The 17,634-nt window shown below is 38.2% G+C and overlaps 1 protein-coding gene across 1 annotated transcript in view; it reads right to left on the bottom strand.

The window, feature by feature from the left end:
• UNC13C (unc-13 homolog C) overlaps positions 1-17,634 on the bottom strand; it is a 482,392-nt gene that overhangs the window by 176,658 nt on the left and 288,100 nt on the right. The window contains exon 19 of the mRNA XM_075273478.1: positions 2,777-2,910. Coding sequence (XP_075129579.1) covers positions 2,777-2,910 — 134 coding nt within the window. The remainder of the gene's footprint in view (positions 1-2,776; positions 2,911-17,634) is intronic.

Here is a 17,634-nt window from a genome sequence, read left to right as displayed (position 1 = left end):
GCTGAAACAGGAAACGACGTATACTTTGTGGGTGGGTGTTAGTACTACAAAGACATGCCCACGATACAAAAACTGCCCAAAGGTCTGTTAGTCTAGCCCCATATACAACAAATCATGACAGAAAAAATAAAAAAAACAGAATTTGTTTGTGATGAACCTTAGTTGACGGTTGGCTGTCTGGATCGAATTTTTGTATGAACAACCATCAGCAGAGAGTTCAAAATCTGCCACATCAACACTCTAAAGTCTAATGTTTACACAAGAGACAATTGTCTGACATTTGTTGTGACCTGTTATTATATGTAGCTGACAAATGGTCAATAGAAAGTTAGGTTCATAGGTTCATGCAGCCTTTAAAAAAAAAAAAAAAGAGGATGCCAAAAATACAGCTGCAAGCAGATGCCAAGAACATATGACATCGGGGCCCCACGTGGTGCAAACACTATGGTATGGCTGCAGTCCCTGCAAAGTGAATGGGATTCTAGCAAATCCCATCCACACATTGCAGAGAATTATGCACAGTGGAAAATCCTGCGATTTTCAAAACTGTCGTGGTTTTGGAAATCACTGCATGTCAATTATACCTATGGAAATGCTAGCGGTTTCTCTGTAGGAGTAATTGAAACCAAAAGTCCACACAGTAAATAACGGTGAACTTTCTGTGTAAAGTGCTGTGGGAAAAAACACAAGCATTTCTACCATGGTTTTTCCCGCATTGCTCTTTCGATTCAGCCCGCTACATGGGGCCTTAGCCTTATACAGACTTCAGCGTTAAAAAACAAACAATGTGTCCTTGTGCATTGCTTTACAATAAAGGAAAATGTAGTTTACCATAATTACCTGTAACGCACAAAAAGGAACAATGACATACAGTCCTATGAAAAAGTTTGGGCACCCCTATTAATCTTAATCATTTTTAGTTCTAAATATTTTGGTGTTTGCAACAGCCATTTCAGTTTGATATATCTAATAACTGATGGACACAGTAATATTTCAGGATTGAAATGAGGTTTATTGTACTAACAGAAAATGCGCAATATGCATTAAACCAAAATTTGACCGGTGCAAAAGTATGGGCACCTCAACAGAAAAGTGACATTAATATTTAGTACATCCTCCTTTTGCAAAAATAACAGCCTCTAGTCGCTTCCTGTATCTTTTAATCAGTTCCTGGATCCTGGATGAAGGTATTTTGGACCATTTCTTTCTACAAAACAATTCAAGTTCAGTTAAGTTTGATGGTCGCCGAACATGGACAGCCCGCTCTCAAATGATCTGAAAACAAAGATTGTTCAACATAGTTGTTCAGGGGAAGGATACAAAACGTTGTCTCAGAGATTTAACCTGTCAGTTTCCACTGTGAGGAACATAGTAAGGAAATGGAAGACCACAGGGACAGTTCTTGTTAAGCCCAGAAGTGGCAGGCCAAGAAAAATATCAGAAAGGCAGAGAAGAAGAATGGTGAGAACAGTCAAGGACAATCCACAGACCACCTCCAAAGAGCTGCAGCATCATCTTGCTGCAGATGGTGTCACTGTGCATCGGTCAACTATACAGCGCACTTTGCACAAGGAGAAGCTGTATGGGAGAGTGATGAGAAAGAAGCCGTTTCTGCACGTACGCCACAAATAGAGTTGCCTGAGGTATGCAAAAGCACATTTGGAGAAGCCAACTTCATTTTGGAAACAAAGATTGAGTTGTTTGGTTATAAAAAAAAGGCGTTATGCATGGCGTCCAAAAAGAAACAGCATTCCAAGAAAAACACTTGCTACCCACTGTAAAATTTGGTGGAGGTTCCATCATGCTTTGGGGCTGTGTGGCCAATGCCGGCACCGGGAATCTTGTTAAAGTTGAGAGTCGCATGGATTCCACTCAGTATCAGCAGATTCTTGAGAATAATGTTCAAGAATCAGTGACGAAGTTGAAGTTACGCCGGGGATGGATATTTCAGCAAGACAATGATCCAAAACACCGCTCCAAATCAACTCAGGCATTCATGCAGAGGAACAATTACAATGTTCTGGAATGGCCATCCCAGTCCCCAGACCTGAATATCATTGAACATCTGTGGGATGATTTGAAGCGGGCTGTCCATGCTCGGCGACCATCTAACTTAACTGAACTTGAATTGTTTGTCCAAAATACCTTTATCCAGGATCCAGGAACTGATTAAAAGCTACAGGAAGCGACTAGAGGCTGTTATCTTTGCAAAAGGAGGATCTACTAAATATTAATGTCACTTTTCTGTTGAGGTGCCCATACTTTTGCACCGGTCAAATTTTGGTTTAATGCATATTGCACATTTTCTGTTAGTACAATAAACCTCATTTCAATCCTGAAATATTACTGTGTCCATCAGTTATTAGATATATCAAACTGAAATGGCTGTTGCAAATACCAAAATATTTAGAACTAAAAATGATTAAGATTAATAGGGGTGCCCAAACTTTTTCATAGGACTGTATACTTTTTTTTTTTTTAACATCCCCTTCTATGTAAAATGGATACAAACAGATGTCATCACCATGGCATCTATTTGCATAAGTTCTTCTGACATGGGTAAGAACTTTTTTAAATGGACGCATGAACAGTAAAATATAAATATGATGTGAACCTAGCCAAAGCCATAGCCAAAACATTATGATAAATTACATTTCTTCAATGATAACACTGAGAAAATACAGCTGCACACAGATAAAGCAAAGAAACCCAGTAGTAGTCAACGTAGTGCATGACTGTTAACATTACTCATAAAAAATAGGAGTCTATGACTTACTGGTTTAAGGTAGGAGTGTATGATGTCTTGTCCTCATCAATAATAGTGACCATTAAAGTAATAAGGTTTGGCCAGAAATCCAAGTTTTTAATTGTTGGACCTTGATCTTCACGTGGAATATCCTGCTTCTTACCCTAAAAGACATTAAAACCAAACATGAAAAAAATGAAAACTGACATTTACAGTACATCTATCTTATCTTATCTGTCTCTTTCTCATACCTATCGCTCTCTATCTCTATTGTCCTAATATCCATATTCTATCTACCATTATTAACTATTATTTATCTAATATTCTATCTACAGTTCTATCTATCTATCTATCTATCTATCTATCTATCTATCTATCTATCTATCTAACAGGCAGCACACCAGATGTTTGTGAAAACAAATAGAGGTGGTTTATTGCCCCATGCAACGTTTCGGCTCTAGTGAGAGCCTGTGTATCTATCTGATGTTGATCTCATATTTATCTAACTGATTGCTTTTATATTTATCATATCATATTTATGCATCATTTATTTTGCACTGATAATACCGATTGTTTTATTTATTTATTATTGTTTCTTTATATAGCACCATCAATTCTATGGTGCTTTACATTTGGGGGTTTACATACAGTACACAAAAGATACTGACAGATATAATACTATCAATGACCGACTGGCACAGTGGCATAAAGGGCCCTGCCCGCGAGGGCTTACAATCTACTGTTGTATTTGAAATAAATCTGTTAAACTCGGGCATGCAGACCGGTACTGATCAATCTGTGTTAACAGGAGTCTTTTTCAGTTGCCAACATTATATTGGCTTCTCATTGTCAGACTGTGGTCAGTTACTAAGGAACCATTTGCATCTTAGCCACAATCTTCTGTGTGTAAGTATCACTCATATGCCATTTTGTCACCATCCCAATAACTGGATCTCAAATTGGATCTTCAGAATATCTTGAATTGGTAAGCCATGAATCTTAATGACAACTGTACTTACTGAGTGTAATACAACAAACAATGTAGCACAAGGTACCCTTCTTCCCATTACTGTAGAAAGCAGTCCTTTATTTCACATGACAGGCAATTTATAAGGTTACTGATCACAATAATAACATGTTTCATTGACTTGGACAGGACTATTGTCTCCTAGTTAAAATTATCAATTTTTCAAAGCTCATTTAACATAATATTGTATCTAGCTCACATACTGACCCTTAAAGTGTGTCTGCAGCTATTTATTCATCATTCCATGTAGAGATGCGCCTCAGGGTGCACTATTAAACCATTAGATTTTTCTCTACCAGATTTTATATCTGCTGTCAAACAGATGATGCCTTGTATTGTAATGAATACAGATTTAGATTATAAAGTCATAACCCTGGACACTTAAGTTACGTGCATGTGGAGCCATTACACCAAAGATTTTTTTTGTCTGGGTTTGGTGGTAAAAAAAATCTGAAACTTATTACCTGTAAAGTGAATGAATTTTTACTAGAATTAGCATGGAAAATGACTTGCATTATGGATTTTATTTCTGCAGCATGTCAATTTATGTTACAGATGTTCATCACAAAATTTCAAACTTTGTCATGTATAGAGTAATCTGCAGCAAAACATGTAAAACACACCATTTGCAGTGGTTTTAAGCAAATTCGTTAGCAACTGATTTTTTTCATTGTAATTTATTTCCTATGTGGCTGCTGTAGCCCTTAGAATATGTTCACATGCAGCAGAATTAGCAGCAGAAATATTATCAAATTAAAATCTTTTTTTTTTTTTTTTTTCATCTGGATCGATTATTTCTGCAGCATATGCAAACCCCATTCCAATGAATGGATAGACACAGAAATTTCAGCAAGTCTTTCTGTCACATATTGTAAGTGAAGCCATGTTTTAAGTGGCACAAAATGGTCTTCAAAATGTCTAGCAGTAAATTCTACATACTATATCCTCTCTATCTGTTATACCCTACAGTTTCTCTACTAGAGTGGTTTTACAACATGCTATAGTGCTATAGTCTTGTCTTCTCTTGTCCCAAAGTCCAAAATATACAGCCTAATATGGACAAAGTTTTAAGACTGTTATATTTTGCGGGGAAAGTCATTGGATAGCACCAAATCCCTCTTGTTACAATGCTACCCATCTTATTATCATGTGTTTCTGTTGATTCTACTAGATATGGTTAAGGTTCTAGTAAGTCAAATAATTTGGGTAGTAAAAGTGCCCATTGATCATTTTCATCCACCTACTGTGAGGTCATTTTGGAGATAGTTTTGTCGCTCATTGATGTAATATTGTGTCTTAGATAGATTGTTGATGAAGGCTTGATTTTCCATCTTTCTGTACTGATACTTGAATGTACCTGATGACCCGCAAGCTGGATTTTACCAGATGCTCAATGTCTCTATGCCAGCATTGATGTACCTGATACAAAATGACCTTATATTCTTTGATTTGTAAAGTTTGTTCTGCAGACTTCTGTATGTGTACAAACGAATGAAAAGAGGAAAGAGTGGGCATGATCAGGTCTGCTTTATTTATTTGCTTTTAACACAAAAATATAAGTAAAAATGATTTGATAAAACCTTTGAGCTGGTGTTTGCATGTGGGCTCTCAGTGTAAAAGTTCTTGCAGCTTGTGGTGTAGTCCAAGCACAAGCATAACATACAATACATTCAGAGTGTGTGTGTGTGGATATAAATATAGTACACTTACAGGCATGCTGAACAATAAAAGACAACTTGTTAGCTCAGAGTTGCCAACCTGATATTTTTGTTTTTCTAAATATTAGGGAAAGCCATCATTTTGCTATGGACACATTAAAGGGATTCTACCATTAACCACTTCCGGACTGCCCATAGACTATATACGTCCGGGAAGTGGTTGCCTACTTTTGCCAGGACGTACCTGTATGTCCAAGTCAGAACACAGCAGCTGCACGGAGATCGTGTAGCTGCTTTCACTAGGAGCCAGCTGTAACTTCAGCCGGAACTCCCAGAGAGAAGACAGGGCAGATTTATTACCTCCCCTGCCTTCTCCATCGCTGTGTATACAGCGCTCAATGAGCGCTGTATACACAGCTATGGACACAGCCATAATTCAGCTGCCCTCTGACCCGGCGGACACATGATCTGCCGGGAGCAGCGTCCTGCCAGAGCTGCTGGGTCCTACAGGACCCATATCAGCTCTGCATACTGTGTATACAGTGTGCAGGAGGCTGAATTCCTCCTGTATCTGGGGTTAAATGTAGTAGCCCCAGTTATAGGAGAAACCAGCCTCCAGTACAAAAAAATAAGTGATCAGATGTCCCCAAAGGTCTCTTATTACCTTATGGGGACACAATCTGAAAAAATAAAAAATAAAAATAAAAATATAATAAAAAAGTTTTTTAAAAATGTAAATAAAATAATAAAAAATAAATAATACGCTAATAAAACACCGTTATTAAAGGTTATAGCCCCACCCCCGACGACACCATACAAAATAAAAATTACCGTAATGGAGAGGAAAAACTATATTATAAAGTTTTTCAGTGACACTTTGTGTTATTAAATTTAAAAAAAAAAAATTTAAAAACCAGACACAATTTCCCTCCTATTTTGTTTATATTTTCCCAGATATAAAAAAATTAAAACACATTCGAAAATAAAGATAACATAAAAATAAAGCCCTATGTGTCCCCGAAAAAAGACGCAAAAATTAGTTGACTGAGACATCCGGGAAAAATGTTACAGCCCACAAAACCGCACATACAAAATAAACCTAAAATGTGTCTGGTCCCGGACCACAAATTGGCCTGGTACTGAAGTGGTTAAAATACTTTTTTTCTAGGTAACACATCAGAATAGCCTTTAGAAAGGCTATTCGTCTCCTACCTTTGGAAGTGATCTCCGCCGCGCCGTCGGTTCAAAATACCGGTTTGTACCGGTATGCTAATTAGTTCTCTCGAAGCGATGGGGGTGTCCCCCAGTGCAGGAGATGCAATGGAGTCGTCCCCATTGCTGCTCGAAAACTGACTCCAGCGCCGCCTCTGTCTTCTTCTGCATCCGCCCCTTCCTTCTTCGGCTTGACGTCGGACGCCCACGCAGTACGCTCTGTTCGGCGAACTTCGCCGAACGTACTGCGTATGCCCGCGGACATAATGCCGACAATTTTGCGCATGCGCAGTATGTTCGGCGAAGTTCGCTGAACAGAGCGTACTGCGCAGGCGTCCGACGTCAAGCCGAAGAAGGAGAGGGCGGATGCAGAAGAAGACAGAGGCGGCGCTGGAGTCGTTTTTTGAGCAGCAATGGGGACGCCCCCATCGCATCTCCTGCGCTGGGGGACACCCCCATCGCTGTGAGAGAACTAATTAGCATACCGGTACAAACCGGTATTTTGAACGAACAGCGCGGCGGAGATCACTTCCAAAGGTAGGAGACGAATAGCCTTTATAAAGGCTATTCTGACGTGTTACCTAGAAAAAAAAAGTTTTTTAATGGTAGAATCCCTTTAAGCAAGTAAAATAAAACGTAGAAAAGTAAAGATTATAATTTATATTTAGCAATACTTCCCATGAACTGTAAAATCTTGATAATAATTATTATAATAACCTTTACAAGTTTCTTCAGTTCCAAAAACACAACAGACACAAGAGCTCAGGTCAAGCTTCTGTACTGGCAATTCAGTTGCTGTTAGGACTTAGTCTGAAGTAAAGAAAACTTATATGTTTTACACAAAAGTGAATGTAAATGCAGGGGGCTCCATCTCATCAGTTATTCCAGTGCTGTTAAAGTCCATTGTTATCATCCTATGACAGATGACAATAACTGGTGTAGGCAAGTGGAGGGAAAGGTTGTGGAAGGAAGGTATATCCCATTGAAATGGCTCCTCTCCACTAGGTAATGGATGAATCCAGTTCCGGGTGTTGGGTGGAATCATAGATTTGGGTTCAAAGCTCTGGCCCTGAGTTTGGTTACAACAACAGTGGAGCGTGAACCATCTCCAGACAGTTGGGTGTGTCTCACTTCCCTTGCTGCTGCTGCTATGGAGAGCTGAGGACCCAAACATTCGGGTTGTGTGGAGAACTACAAGTGCCAGCCTGCGGAGCTGATGGACTGTACTGCCTTGTGGTTGAAGTAAGTCCTTTGTTTTATGTTTCCTTTTTGCTGGAGAAAGCTATTTATGTTGAACTTTGTGAATTGCTCCCAATAAAAGGCACCAGCTTGAACTTAAAGAGACCACTCTCCATGTGTGTTTACTAGCCTGACAACCAGCCCCAAGGTCCTACAGCTACACTGGCTTTACAAATGGAAAGGTAAACTTATCCTAACTTGTATTTTATGTATTTATAGTGTTGCTCTTTCTATGCTTAGAAACAGTCATGAAGTCATGGGGTGGTCCTATCACTGACCTATAGCCCTCAATATATAACTGTGCATACAGAAATACTTGTTAGTCTCTGATAGAACTACCTCCAAAATCACTTAGGTAATTGAAAGACATGAGTTATATTTGACCCATAGCTTGAGAAGTGCAAATGGCACTCAGGGAGCCCTGCTGCTGCTTCAACAAGCTGTTTTATTAGGGTCCTAGGTGTTTGACGTCCATGGATCTTCAGATAATGAACTATCCTGAGAATAGGTCATCATTGTAAAAGTCCAGTAAAGCCCCTTTAATGGATATCCATTTGGTTCATTGGTTAAATTAGGAAAAACAGAACTATCATACATGGTTCTGGCCTTCTAAAACTTTTTTAAGTTGAATTAAACTTGTAACTTACTACTGTAATAAAAAACATTCACTTTACTAAATTCTGTAGAAAATAAAGGTCTATGAGAAAACTTTGACCTTGCAGTGATCTTTAGTAGTTGTACTTTTCCCAAATCTACAGATTTTTTTTGAACATGTAGGCATGAAAACAAATCTAACTATACCAAATAGACATAGGTTCAGTCATGTTAATGACAAAATCTGTGGTGCACAAGAACCAGTGTAGACTCTTGGGTATAGTTATAGATCTTGAATCAAAAATAACCAGTAACAAAACAAGTTTACCCTGGATTGTAGATAGGCATACATGAATGCACGTTATATACAAAAGAACAAGAGACTTGCAAAACAAAGCAATATTCCCAGAAAAACAGATTGAGCCAATAAAACAGTGTGACTGACAGCTTGCCTCTGTTCACACAAACTGAGGCCTGTCAAGGAGACAAGATTATTTTAACACCAGGGTGATCTTCGAGATCAGCACTGTGAGACTGATAGAGCTTTCATTACTGGGCTATGCATGTTAAATAGCAGATGCGATTTATTTTTAGTACCCTTTCTGCAAGGTTGTTTCCACTATTTCTATCAAGATGAATTTCATTGTATCCTGCCTGCCATTCACTTCACTGCAGATATTTGGGAGGTCAGTCTGGAGGACCTCAGCATCTCGCTGTAAGAGGAAAATCAAACTTCATTCTCTGCTCGATTATTTATACAGTGGCTTTATGTCATGTACCTGAGCAAGAGGCTCTGAGAAATGGCTTGTGTTTCAGAATTAACTATTGAAGCAAACTCGAGGTATACGGAGAGAAATGTGCATCAAGCTAGGTACTAGATAGATAGATAGTTACTGTAGATAATGAGACTGAGAGGAGAATAAGCATGATAAGAGCTGTAAAGACAAAGAGGAAAGTGGATAACATAACAGGTAGATACAGAAGTAGCAACAATTATCCAGATACAAACATTAACAAGGCATTCTTAGCATGTTAGGAGGTTCAAGTTAAGACTACGATCGATAGATAGATAGATAGATAGATAGATAGATAGATAGATAGATAGACAGACAATAATTATAACAAGAGTCTGTAGTCCAGGATCTTCTATAGAGTAAAACCAAGCTTGAGAAAGGCCCATTTGTACTGGACTAAAACATTGCTTATGATGGAATAATGAATCCACTTTTTACTCTATTGAAGATCTAGAAGTGCAGTCCCTTCTAATTATTGGGTATAAGATTCCTGACCTGTATCCTTATAGTATGTTCCCTATCTATATGTCCTTACTTTTAAATTATGATGCCTGGAATTTTTATTTTTTTATATAGATAAACAGAAAGATGGAAAACAAAAAAGCAGCATCAGCAAAAGAAATATTGAGTGCAGATTGATCTCTGAAGATATTATAATAAAACATGGTCAACAAACCAATACAGTGAAAACATGGTGGATTTATATTTAGTCCATGTGCAACATTTCATTCCATAAAGCCAGGACTTTTTTCAAGCCTTCAAAGGCTAGATAGATAGGTAGGTAAACCAGTGTTAAAAAAAAAAAAAAAAAAAAAAAAAAAAAAAAACTTCTCGCAATATTATTACACTATTGCAGAGTACAATAAGTAATATGATCATTAAACTTACAGTTGAGGCAATCCTACAGAAGGTCATAGTAAAACCCTGGAACCGCACACAGAATTCACTAGACCAGTAGTTTTATACATACAGGAGGAAAAGATTTAATCAGTGAATTCATAAATTCATACAGTTAATGGTTTTATGGGTTTCTATTCACTTCATAAAATCATGGAGGCATTGCTTTGTTGGCTCATTCTGCATTACGATATGTGCACACATATCTGTGTATACTATCATATCAATGAACTCTGACAGTATAATATATTAACATGCTGCTTTACAGAATTACTAAGTTATATCTACTTGATGGATAGTTTACTATGTGGGTATAAATGTGAGCTGCTCTTTGGTTAGTGTTATGTGACTTGTATACCACTTTACTAAATGGCTTTGTAGATATTGTAATATGACACATAACCAGTAAGTAATTGTTCATCTCCCTTCGAAGTGGTGCCTGTCAGTAGTCTGTCTAAAATAAATGTAAATATAAAGATGTCTATAGATATTATATGAACATCATTAATTCCACATCAGAATAAAAATTAGCTGAGCAAGTAATATACTGTATTTTATGTCAAAGCAAGTGCTATGAGTTGACAGCAGGCGGGTACTTTTACAGATGACTGGAAATTGATGCTAGTGTGTCCATTAGAACTGCACACTATTACAAGACCCTTGTTTAAAACATGGCAGAAAATATACATTTTAAAGCGATTGTACCCTAGTGTAGCTATATGTTCTGTTCTGATTATAAATAATTGGCATTAAGATCAGAGAGATCAGATCATTATACGCAACCATCTGCTTCTTCAGTATTCTTTAAGATGAAAGCATTGATAAACTGCTGACATGAAACCCAAATGGCCCTCTTCATTGATAGTGATTTCAAAGCTATCGGCAATGCATTTGGTATTGTAGTGTTGGCTGATTATTTTTAGATCAATAAATTCTTTATATACAAAAACAAACAGTATTGGAACAACAAATACCTCAAAGAACTATAGTGCATCTCCTTGTACCACAAACACCCAAACAACAAACTCTCACCAAGAGCCAAGGAATTTATCATATATATAATAATTTATTAGTACATCAATAAAGAGGATCATCCAACTTACCCACAGACATGATAAAAGCAGTGTGAGTGTACCCCCAAGAAAACAGTAACAGTCCCAATGCGGTTTTTGCCTGTATCAATACTTCTTTATCGATATGGGGCACTAGATTTCCAATGTTTTTAGTTAGCTAGTCTAGAGATGAGCGAACACTATTCGAAACAGCCGTTTCGAATAGCATGCTCCCATAGAAATGAATGGAAGTAGCTGGCACGCGGGGGGTTAAGCAGCCAGCCGCCGGCAAAGTCTGCATGCCAGCTGCTTCCATTCATTTCTACAGGAGCGTGCGATTCAAAATGGCTGTTCCGAATAATATTTGCTCATCTGTATTAGCTACCATTTTCATTGGTCAGTCACCAGTTTTTTTTCCTGTCCTGTTACATATCTGTTATGAGGTTTTATGTGGTGTCACATTCTAGACTTTGTTCTCGTTTCCTATATCGTCAGTATTTTACAGGTGTTACTATTGTCTCACTTCTGTGTGGTTTCCATACATTAGCTGTGTGGTTTATGAGACACCTAGCTCTTCATAGTACAGTAATGGCAGCCTATTTTTTATTTTGTATGTCATCATCCATCCTCCAATATTTTATATTTTGATAAGCACACAGATTTGTTGCTCTGTGTAGCCCTATTATTAACCATAACTAGTGTGGTGTTCCCCCTTAGTGTAATTTCCTTTTTGTATTCCTAGGGGCCATGTGGGGAGGGGGGGGGGGGGGGGTTGGATAGGAGTTGATGTAGTTTATGTCCTCCAGAACAGTCTTTGCTTAAGTTGTTGTAATAGTGTACCTTATTTATCCAACTTTTGTATTGTGTGATGTAAATTATTTTTATAGTTATGGTAAAAACTTCGGCTCAGTATCTGAAATCAAGAAATGGTCAGCACCAAAGTATAAATGTCTAAGCATGGCAGATATCGACCTAAAGGGGTTATCACACTATTAAGATTTATGCCTTATCTCAGGGACTGATCTCTGGGACCCCAGTGATCACAAGAATGAGTTTCCTGGCTGCTTATGTGAATGGAAAGTTGGTGAAAATAGAATTGTGATCTAGATCAAGCCTATAGAAGTGAATAGAGCCATAGTGACATACAGAGGCATGTCTTGAATCTCCTAGGTCCCAATGCATTGTCGTGTGCTATCTATAATACTGAGTCTTCTTATATTGTAGAGTCCAGAAAATTACCCATTGTGATGACATACTTATCCTGTGGAAAGGGGATAAGTGTTAGTACTGTTGTAACTGATTTAAAAATGAAAAATAAATAATAATACAGTATATTATAGGAGTGTTATATAATTTAACATAATGCTAAGCTCAGTCATCTCCTGGCTGTGAATACTTACAGTATAGACTAAGAACGCTACAATTGCCTTCACATTTGTGTCAGGAATGGGAGTTAGTAACAACCCTGAATTACCTAATATAGAAAATTTTTTGATGACTGGGAATCCCTGTACTGCTATGAGTAATGTTTACATCTAACAACATTTGCAAAAACTTGCAATGTAGAATTTCAGTCTTGGTATGCGATGTAGAATTTCAATCTTGGTATGCGATGTAGAATTTCAATCTTGGTAGAATTTGTTCAAACAAGTAGAAAACCTACCACAATGAGTGGACTCAGTAAGGCACTATTTCATTAGAATCAATAATGGCAATTCTATGTCCCTATCATTACTGGCATACTAGAAAAAGTCCTAAGTATTATTAGTCTAGCTTCACACAATTTTTAATGGTCCATGACAAACCCATGAATGTACTTATTTACACGAGTACTTTCTACAAGATCAATCAGAATCTATTTCTACAGCTTTACAAGTTACAATGCATCACTGGGTTCTGGCATACAACTATATGCAACTAAGATTATTTTAAGCACCAGTTTCTAATTCTTGTTTAGACTTTATAAATTTATAAATTTAGACAATCCTAAAAATACACCAGGATTGTCACAATGGCTTATACTGGAGTTAGACCTTCTAGTCTAGGATTGTAAACCTAGCATTGTAACATTCATCTTTCCAATACTACCAATAGCTTACTTTTAGAAGAGAAGAAATCACCTTGTGTCCACTATCTTATCTGTGGAAATCACTGTCTTCAGCAGTAGGTCCAGTAACTATATGTCCCATGACATACTGTATGTACATACAGGGAGGTATTACACAGGGAGGTGTGGTATATCAGATATACCTGTAGATGAAGCTAAAATTACATTGATCACTCAAATTAATAGCAGAGGACTGGCAAGTCATAAATGAAAGTCCAAGGCACAAAAAAAGCTGAATTCTTGTCACAGGCAATGTGCAGAGATCCACTAGAAATGGGAGACAGCCTGCAGGCAAATTTAGTGACAGCAGCAGAATACACAGGCAAAGATGATTTGCAGTTGTCACACATTGCAATTTTAGATTGCAGCTTTGCTGTTCTCTTTAGGATTATTGTTATAATCACTCATTTTTGACTGTATGTTCTCATGTAGAGTAGTTCTGCATTACAAAAATGTGGTTGGATGTAATCTATTGATTATGATCACAGGCACATACAGATTATGAAGAAAAACTACACAGTCAAAATTGCTTTTATCCTTCTAAAGAGGTTACAAGAGCACATTTATTGTATTCTATAAGCTAAACAAGCAAAAACATAGAGGCAGGGGAACAGTGCGGGAGATAAAGAGCCATTTATATATTCTAGATCCTGGTTAAGCGATGGCGATCAGGTACACAGTCTGTATTTACAGTCAACTCATCCATGAACAGAGGGCGTTTAAGGCATATGCAGAGACTAAACTAGGTCAATTGTAACAACACCAATGCCTTGCCTGGGCTGAGATCTGAGGTCTGACAAGATAGCACTGTCACAAGGTAGATAGATGTAAACAGTAACACTGAAGATGATACATTTCACAGACTCTCTCTATACATGCACAGACCATCCATGTATTTTTTATTGCAAAGAATAGTGGAAACATTGTAATTCCAAACAGAAGCAGAAAAGTGTTGACACCATCATGAATGTTAGTTCTTCCCAAATAATTTACATGTGCTCACCCATGTGTTCAACGTAAGGGTGCCTGGGCTATCCAATTTCTGTGCATTGATATATACAGTATACAGTCCTGTATATTTCCAGCCAAAATGTTCCTATATAATTACCAGCCACGTCCTGCCCATTGCCATCCATAGTGCTCTAATTCATTACCAGCCATGGTGCTTATGTGCACCCACAGAGATGAAGACTTGCCGCAGTGCATATAGATGAAGATTTCATGCAAGAAAAGACTAAACCTCTGCCAAGCTCAGTTACCCATAGTCCTGTGAAACCAGCAATAAGCAATATAATGTAAAGAAATCTGACAGCATGTATGAAATATGGTTTTCAATGAAATCAATGAGCTGTGTGTGTAATGCATGGACATGCCAGGTGTCAGAGTAAGAACACTTTTAGCTTGTGAACACAATTACACCCACTAAACAGATGGCAAGTGTTAGAAAAAAAAAGCACACCATGACTGCTATATCACATGATCTCCTTAAGACCTGCAAACTGGTTGAGAAGAATCATGTGTTAGACAGTACTACATACCACATTACCAGCAACATTCTGCATTCTTTTCAGTCATGCCAACACCATTCCTCCATGTCAAAATTTGTAATTTTGTGGGCTATTTAGAGGCTGAAATTACCCTTACTTATAACTATTTAAAGGGATTTCCTGGTTAAAGACCTACACATGTGGACAAAATTGTTGGTACCCCTCGTTTAATGAAAGAAAACTCCACAATGGTCACAGAAATAACTTGAATCTGACAAACGTAATAATAAATAAAAATTCTATGAAAATGAACAAATGAAAATCAGACATTGCTTTTTAACCTGCTTCAAATGAATTAAAAAAAAAAAACTCATGAAACAGGCCTGCACAGAAATGATTGTTCCCTTAACTTAATATTTTGTTACACAACCTTTTGAGACAATCGCTGTACTCAAACAATTCCTGTAACTGTCAATGAGACTTCTGCACTTCTCAGCGGGTATTTTGGTCCACTCCTCATGAGGAAACTGCTCCAGTTGTCTCTGGTTTGAAGGGTGCCTTTTCCAGACGGCATGTTTCAGCTCCTTCCAAAAATGCTCAATAGGATTTAGGTCAGGGCTCATAGAAGGCCACTTCAGATTAGTCCAAGTTTTCCTCTTAGCCATTCTTCGGTGTTTTAGCTGTGTGCTTTGGGTCATTATCCTGTTGCAAGACTCATGACCTGCAACTGAGACCAAGCTTTCTGACACTGGGCAGCAGATTTCTCTCTAGAATCCCTTGATAGTCTTGAGATATCCTTGTACCCTGCACAGATTCAAGAAACCCTGTACCAGATGCAGCAAAGCAGCCCCAGAACATAACAGAGCCTCCTCCATGTAGGGACAGTGTTCTTTTCAAGATATGCTTAATTTTTCTGTAAACATAGAGCTGATGTGCCTTGCCAAAAAGTTCCATTTTTGTCTCATCTGTCCATAGGACATTCTCCCAGCAACTTTGTGGCTTGTCAACATGTAGTTTGGAAAATTCCAGTTTGTCAGATTTGCTATTTCTGTGACCGTTGTGGGTTTTTCTTTAACTAAACAATGGGTACCATTAATTTTGTCCATGTGGGTATATTTTGCATAAGTCCTCAAATTAGGATTACAGTTATCGGACACAGCAGCAGACGCGACTAGAACTAACACGGCAACACAACCCCCAAATGTAAAGCACCATGGAATTAATGGTGCTATATAAATAAATAATAATAATAATAATAATAACAACCACTGGAACTAACATAGAAATAAAGCTGGAAGTACAACTCTGTGTTCTGTGTAGTGGCCAAACCTCATTGCTGCCGCTTAGTTCCCATTCACTTTAAAGAAAGCAGCACTGCAATGACTTAACCACTGAACAGAGAATAACGCTGTGCTTCTGCCTTCATTCTCTGTGTGTTAGGATTGTGCAGTAACTGCGGCCTTGATATGGGCGTCTGTCTGTTCCTCTGCACAATCCAGTGTTGCAGGGGTTAACCTGCCTTGCAATAGCCGGGCGTGGTCGACTCATTGATGGATTGGTGTGTCGACCAATGGACGCTCGGATTGGGCAGCTTGGCTATTTGCTGGTGACCGCCCCTTGCCTATATAAGGGGGCTGGTCTGGATGACCGGCGCTCTAAGATCAAATTCAAATCCTAACCTGAATTGATGTGTGTGTGGTGCTTGGGTTCCAGCCTGTCAACACTTAGTGGCCCTAGTAAGAAATATCCCCCTTAGTCAGCAATGCCATTTATAGTTGGGCAGCATGCTGCCTTGTGTGTGTGTGTGTGTGAGTGTGTCTGTCAGTATTCACACTGACCAGTTGTTAGGCTGTAGCTGCATTGGGGGTTGGGTGGCTGAAAGAACATGGGGTTTGTTGGTCTCTGGCTAGTCCAGGAGTGCTGGCTAGCCAGTTAGTTTATTTGTGCGGCTGCTCTGACTGCACAGGGCTCTGTGAACGGTAACAGAGCACACCTGGTCCTTTTGTTTAGCTGGCAGTGACAGTAACTGTTAGACAGTGTTCACACCAGGTTGTTTAGCAGTCAGTAGCCCAGAGGGCTCCGTAGGGTTTAGTTGTTTTTTTTTTTTTTTTAAATAAACCCTGCTGACCATAACACTGTGTTAGTTCCAGGGGCTGCTGCCAACAGCTGATCAGTGGGGGTGTTGTATGTCGGACTTCTGCTGATCTGTCATTGATGAACAGTGTTTACATAAAACCACAGTGCATGCTACATATAAATATAAAAATACTATACATATGTTAAATACTTTATAAAATCTACAATAGCTCTTAATGATTTTAAGATTTGGGATTTTTTTTTTACTTTGTGTTATATGTATTACTAATGTTTCTTTGTTTCCTTCAGAGACTGTGTCATATGTAAATATCAGGTGAAAGAACTGAACCTTATAAATAGGGAGGCACATCATGCCTTTTTACTGCTTATCTTTATTATTACAGCTGCCAGATTTATGCCATCTATAACGTACAATAGCAATATAGGCGTGAATAAACAATTCAATAATTCTGTTTGATTCAGCTTGCGAGCAGAGAATTCTGCGTGGGAGCTCAGGTGCTTAACTAGGCTGCATCAGGAGTAGAAATACAATTTTGTTAACGGAGCAAGAAGTGACTTTAAGTATATAATTCATGCATTCATCTAAACACAGATGTTTTTTCATACACAAACAGTAACTATATTTAAGCTACTTTTCACACCCAGTCGGTAGCATTTCTACATTGAGTGAAAGGTGCTTGAAATCTGCATAAGCAACAATCTTCAAAATTATATTTCCCAAAAC

Source organism: Leptodactylus fuscus, chromosome 5 (genome assembly GCF_031893055.1).
Source record: "Leptodactylus fuscus isolate aLepFus1 chromosome 5, aLepFus1.hap2, whole genome shotgun sequence".
Taxonomy (NCBI): domain Eukaryota; kingdom Metazoa; phylum Chordata; class Amphibia; order Anura; family Leptodactylidae; genus Leptodactylus; species Leptodactylus fuscus.
The sequence above is the reverse complement of the archived record's forward strand: the minus strand, read 5'-3'. Positions and strand labels throughout refer to the sequence as shown.